This window comes from Amblyraja radiata, chromosome 13 (assembly GCF_010909765.2).
Source record: "Amblyraja radiata isolate CabotCenter1 chromosome 13, sAmbRad1.1.pri, whole genome shotgun sequence".
NCBI classification, from domain to species: domain Eukaryota; kingdom Metazoa; phylum Chordata; class Chondrichthyes; order Rajiformes; family Rajidae; genus Amblyraja; species Amblyraja radiata.
The window spans coordinates 33,191,305-33,197,304 of record NC_045968.1 but is presented as its reverse complement, the minus strand read 5'-3'; the positions used below and the strand labels follow the sequence as shown (position 1 = coordinate 33,197,304).

The 6,000-nt window shown below is 47.1% G+C and overlaps 1 protein-coding gene across 1 annotated transcript in view; it reads right to left on the bottom strand.

Annotated features, from left to right (window-relative positions):
- Positions 1-565: 565 nt before the first annotated feature.
- The window catches only part of amotl2 (angiomotin like 2), a 29,290-nt gene continuing 23,855 nt past the window's right edge, over positions 566-6,000 (bottom strand). Inside the window, exons 9-12 of the mRNA XM_033031676.1 lie at positions 5,831-5,968; positions 4,572-4,768; positions 3,300-3,488; positions 566-3,021 (exon numbers count right to left, since the gene is read on the bottom strand). Coding sequence (XP_032887567.1) covers positions 2,933-3,021; positions 3,300-3,488; positions 4,572-4,768; positions 5,831-5,968 — 613 coding nt within the window. The 3' untranslated portion in view covers positions 566-2,932. The remainder of the gene's footprint in view (positions 3,022-3,299; positions 3,489-4,571; positions 4,769-5,830; positions 5,969-6,000) is intronic.

Genomic DNA, 6,000 nt, shown 5'->3' with positions numbered 1-6,000 from the left:
GTCCCCTATCAATAACCCGTGCCTGCCTTCTCCCCATATCCCTTGACTCCACTAGCCCCTAGAGCTCCATCTAACTCTCTCTTAAATCCATCCAGTGATTTGGCCTCCACTGCCCTCTGTGGCAGGGAATTCCATGAAATTCACAACTCTCTGGGTGAAAAAGTTTTTTCTCACCTCAGTCTTAAATGACCTCCACTTTATTCTAAGAATCAGATAGACGAATGCTAATCATAGGCAACATCTTCTATGCAGCAAATGCCCCCCTGAGAAGGCAAAGTCAGTTGGAATCAAAGTCAGTTTCAACAGCAAAACAGAATGAGATGAATACTTGAAAAATGGGAACATCTATAGGAAGGTTGGGGGCAATTCAAGTGCACATTCAGAGAGTTGATAAACTAAACATCCTGGTTCTCCTACCCTTTCCCATTTCCTCAGAACAGAGACCAGCCTGGCTCAAGACATTGTGGAGCTTGTGGGCAAGTTGGTGTCGAGGGAGTTTGCATGCAGTCCATGTAGCTTAGTTTTTACTGTTAGCAAATAAGATACAAAATAGAAACGGCTGGAGTAAAATTGACTGAATTTTTGATTTTATTACTGAAATGTGTGCTGGCATTTCAATATAAAAATCCCAGGTCTGAGATTCACATCATTAAATTGAAATAACCGCATACCGTACAGAATGCTGCAGCAATCTCAGCATTAATACACAGCCTTGGCTTCACCTTTAAATACCTTTATAAGTTATTCAATAATAATGCAGTTTATCATCTTTGGCATGAGGTTCAGTGGCACTAAAATACAGCCGTGTCAGATACAAATACTCATACAAAATATATTAAATTTTTTTTTTTTTTTTTTTTTTGCTTCACAATATTTTTTGTAAACAAAGTACATGTGAATTCCGTCACAGAGAGAAGGCAATGGCCAGCAATTGCACAATGTATGGAAAAACATCAGCATGTAACAAGCTGGGCAGAATGAAGCAGGTTGCCCTCTGCCTTTTGGCATTGCTGAATTTGTTCTCATATGACCTGCACCCACTTGTGTGGCGGAACAGGAGACGCTAATCCTGATCTCCTCTTCATGGGTTTTGCTGCGATGGGTATCCTTAATACTTTAGGTTACAGGCCTAGGCATCTTCCCCGCAGGCTATTTGGCCACAGGTGGCATCAGACCCTATTCACAGCCTGCACCTGTTCCCAGAATGAGTCAGTGGAGTGTTCTTGGCCCAAGCTCAAATTCACCAGTGAATGATGGGACAATTGTAAGTTCATACCTTGGCTGTAACCCTGACAGTCCTCCAATCAACTCTTTCGCATTGTTATTTGGAAATGATGAATAGTCGGTGTGGCAGAAACCAGCTGCCAGTCTGTGGCCCAACTCTGACTGACACTTTTGTGCTCAGCCACCTCCATCAGGGCAAGAACTGGTGGCTGCACACAGGGAACAGGAAGATGGTGCATACACCAGGGCCACTCAGAGCCAGGGGGTGCAGGGCAGGGAACATTAATGGAACTGTACCCTCACCCCTGCTGTTCGTATACCAATATTGACATGAAGTCTGATATGAGCTCATATGGGATGAGGCATGCAGGGTGATGAACAGGGCCATTGTGCTGCTGTGTGTGTGGGCAGTTGTAGGCTGGGGCAATGGAGGCTCGGTTGTAGATTCTGGGAGGGCCATTTTGGATCAGAATTACGTGGGCACCATTTAATTAAATGGTGTGACTGAAGGAGAGCGAGAGGGTTTAAACCTGACACAATCAGCACCCCATGACCTCACTCTCGTCGCTCCTCCATCTGGATTGCTGAATTAACGATACATCCTCTAAACACTGGTGGTTGAATCAGGGAGCTTGGGGGGCCACTTAACTCCGCGAAAGATCTGAAAGTTTGCTTGGAGACTCCTGCATCTGGCAGCCACAAGAATTCCGCTCTCTTTTAAAAATGCTTTGTTTCATTCAGAAAGGTGTGGGTAATGTCACCCCTTTGCACACGCACACACACACACAAGCTTTCATTAAGATATTACAGTTCTGGGAGAGCCCCATCACCTGGGCATTCCTGCTACGAGATGTGGAATCTCCCTGTGCCAATGCTGACATGCAGCCCAGGGCAGTGTGGATCTGGGGAAGGGGGTTCTCCAAGCAGAGTACAATGAAAGGGAGAACTACCCAGTCACCTATGAAAATCTTGGGGTCAATGCAAAGTGAGTTGGAACTGAAGTAACGATCAAGGCTAGCACAGAAAGTGCAGAAAGAAAGAAGTGGAGGATGGGAAGAGGGAGAGATACCGTGCCCATTGCTGGCAGAAATGGCGCAAGAGGTTTAGTAGATGTTTTTAGTCACGGCAAAGAGTTAGTAGAATTGCACAGAGTCTAAAGCTGAAACTAAGAGCTTGTTAGAATAGAGATTAATTTACAGCTTTATGTACAGTATATATTACATATAGCACAGTTTTGTGCCAGATATTTGTAATTATATATATTAATACTGCTGTGAAGCTTGTATGCTTGGCAGTTGGATGCAAAAATACTGACTTCTGCAACACCAAAGTGTCTGTCACAGGTTGGAGCTTCACAGCAGTTTGAATAGTTTGGATTAGTTTACGAGTGTTTCCTGCCACTCAGGGAAGGCTCACACATGGCACAAAGACTAGCTCAGCTCTTCTTGTGTGTATAACCCTCAAATGAACACAGTGTTATAGCAGCTTATGGATCTGATGCATTGAAGGCCACATCTCCCTCTCTCCCCCCCCCCAAAAAAAAAATCATATTCCGTCTCCACACATTTATGCAGGAATTGTTCATATTTCCTTTGTTTCTGTCCTGGTTCCACATTCTGATAACTTGGTAGAGGACAGTAAAAGGTTTTCCAGATATGGAGGCCCTTTTATTTCACAGAAGTCCCTTGTGTACTGCCAGAAGTCTTTTTCATATGAGAATTTCCACCATCTCAGTGTTTGATGATTCTGCTTTTCTGATAATGTTGGGGCTGATCTGCTTCAGTGGCTGCAGTGAATCTGTGGACACAAAACACACAACGGAATTCCTCATTAGTGCCTGTAATCATTCCCATCCCTTCCTTTCACCGTTCCCGATTTCTGGACCACCTCATCCCACGTAAACCACTGCGCTGGGATTACTTGAAATAAAATCCAATCAGAAGAAGTGAGATATGGAAATCAACGTTTTCCATTCTTATGATCAGCTAGACAGTGACGCACTTACCGACTTCCTCATTTTACTCAAATGCAATCCTTCCCTCCCTTTATCATTGCTGTCTTGCATGGACACTTACCTAATGAGTTGGCTGCTCGTGAGTTGACCAAAGTCTCGTCCTGCGAGCTGCCCTGGGCCGACTGCACTGCATCGCCCTCCTTCTCCGTTTGTGTGCTGCCATCTCGGCTGCTGTGTTTAGTGTGGCCCGACAGGGGACGGGGCTCCAGGACAACTATTTGATCCTCAATGTACCCTTTGCTTCCAGCACCTGAAAGACAGAACGGTCCACTCAACATCAAGTCTTCCATTCCCACACTTGCTACAACTGGGGCTAAATCTTCTATCGGATAATGTTCTCTAGCTCTGCTATGAACAACTCCACCGATTGTTTCAATTGATGTTTCTAGGTCATGTGGTACAAGCTCTTTAAAACAGTTCAAGCAGATGTGAAAGAGATTTAGGTCATGGGCTCCTTTGCAAGAGGCTCTGAAGCTGGTCAAGCAGGTGACTTATTCGAAGGGTGGTGGACCTCGGTTGAACTGGCAAGCCAGCCGAGGCATCACATACTTCAGTGCTCTCCATCAAACCTGTCTTCTATTCACCAGCCTTCCTGTACTTTCCAAACCAGTTGGCTGATGGATGTCCTACTCCCAGTGATGTTTAGAATTAGTGCAAGCTTTTTACTCCATGTGTACAATTACTCCATTATTCCGCATCCATTCAACAGTTTAAAGGGATTTTGTGAGGGAATAGAATCAATAGATTCTGGTGAAAGTAACAAAGGAGGCCAGCTTAAAGTGACAACAAACTAACAGGACTTTTGCCAAATTGATAACAAAGTTGTGTGTTGATCTTTAGTTCAGTTTAGGGATGCAGCAGGGAAACAGACCCTTCGACCCACCAAGTCCATGCCTACAATCGATCACCCGTTCACACTAGTTCTATGTTATCCCACTTTCTCATCCACTCCCTTCACACTAGGGTCAACTTACAGAGGCCAATTATCCTACAAACCCGCATATCTTTAGGAGGTGGGAGGAAACTGGAGCACCCGGAGGAAACCCACATGGTCACAGGGAGAACATGCAAACTCCACACAGACAGCACCTGAGGTCAGAATCGAACCAAGGTCTCTGGCGCTGTAAGGCAGCAACTCACCCACGGTACAACTGTGCAGCCCTAAATGCCTGAAGCTGGCTAACATGTCAGTGAAAAACTGTCTCCATTAATGGCAGAGGGTTTGAACACACAACCCCCCACACAGGGCAGGTATGCGGCCACTGACTCATGGGAATGCCATAGGTGAATCAGTTTCAGGGGAAGCAACCAAAGCTCTCTGGAAGTGATTTACCTGAGCTGCCTCTGCTTGTTTTATCCGGGCACCGGTCACTGGTCAGAGACATGCCGGCAGACAGAGCGATGGAGGGCACTGAGCGAGCTGGCCTCAATGAAATCTGCTCCGCCTTCACCTGGTCCCTTCTGGAGCGTTGTTGGAGGACCTTGATGATAGCATCCTTTTCCAGGATCTGCGCATGCAGGGCCTTAATCCTGAAGGCAAGAGGAAGCACCAATTATTCACAGCTCTCCAGACTTTGCACCAGCACCTTTATCTTAAAGTCCATGGGCTTTTGCAAACGTACTAATGCCGCACGATACGAAAACCTCTCCCAGGCCCGTCTCAAAGCAGCTAACCCAGAAGGAGTTACCTACTGAGAAAGGTAATGATTGCATGGGTTTAGACTGAGGAAGGGAAGGATTCCACACAACAACGGTCACAGGGAGATGAGGATGGGTGGGGTCTCAGTCAACGAGAATCATAGGCAGGATGTGCGGCAGCCTAATGCCGTCACCATGAACAGGTGCATGGGCAGAAGCACAGCCTGTCTTGGGCGAGTGGTCAGACAGAACACAAGGTGACCAGGCACCGAACAGGTACAGGTGAGGCCTGAGAAAAGGCAGTCGGAATACAGCAAGACCAGGTACAGTCAGATTGGCTGCAGACTGGCCGTGTACAGGCAGAGCCGGAGAGCAGATTGAGTACAGATGGGGCCGGGGAGCAGACAGACCGGGTACAGACAGACTGGTTACAGGTGCGGTTGGGGGCATACAATCCAAGTACAGGTACACTGGAAACACACAAACAGTGAGCAGATAAACTAGGTACAGCTGGGGCTGGGGAGCAGACAGACCAGGTACAAGTGAGGCTGGAGAGCAGACAGCCCCGGTAGAGACAGACAAAATACAATCTAGGTACAAATGGGGCTGGGGAGTCGATAAATGAGCGCCAAGGCTGGCAATCAGCTTAATGAGGGTGAAACCACCCTGGGTAGAGATGGCCCCAGATTTGGACGTTCCCGCCATTCAAGTCTCATTCATCCCTCGCTGATTGGTCTCTACCGGTGGGGCTCTGGGGAATATTTTGTGCTTGAGATGGGATAGCTTTATCCTCATAGCATCATGTCCGATCCTTCCCAGCACCCCAAACACTGCCTCACGCAGCCTCTTCCCATCGGATGCTCCTGGTGCACCAATCCCAGTTCTAAGCCCAAACCCAGGCAACCTGATCCCAGCCCCATCCCGGCCCCCGGCCCCATATCTGTTGACAAGTACCTGCTCTCCATCTCCTGGTGCCGATGGTTAGTCCCAATAACCTCCCCATTCTCGTAGTAAACTCGCTTCTCCAAAGAGCCATCATTGAAGCTGCTGTTGGGTGAATGGTGGGGGGAATGGTTTATGATCGTGGTATCTCTGCAGAAATAAAGAAATAATTTAGTTCTCCC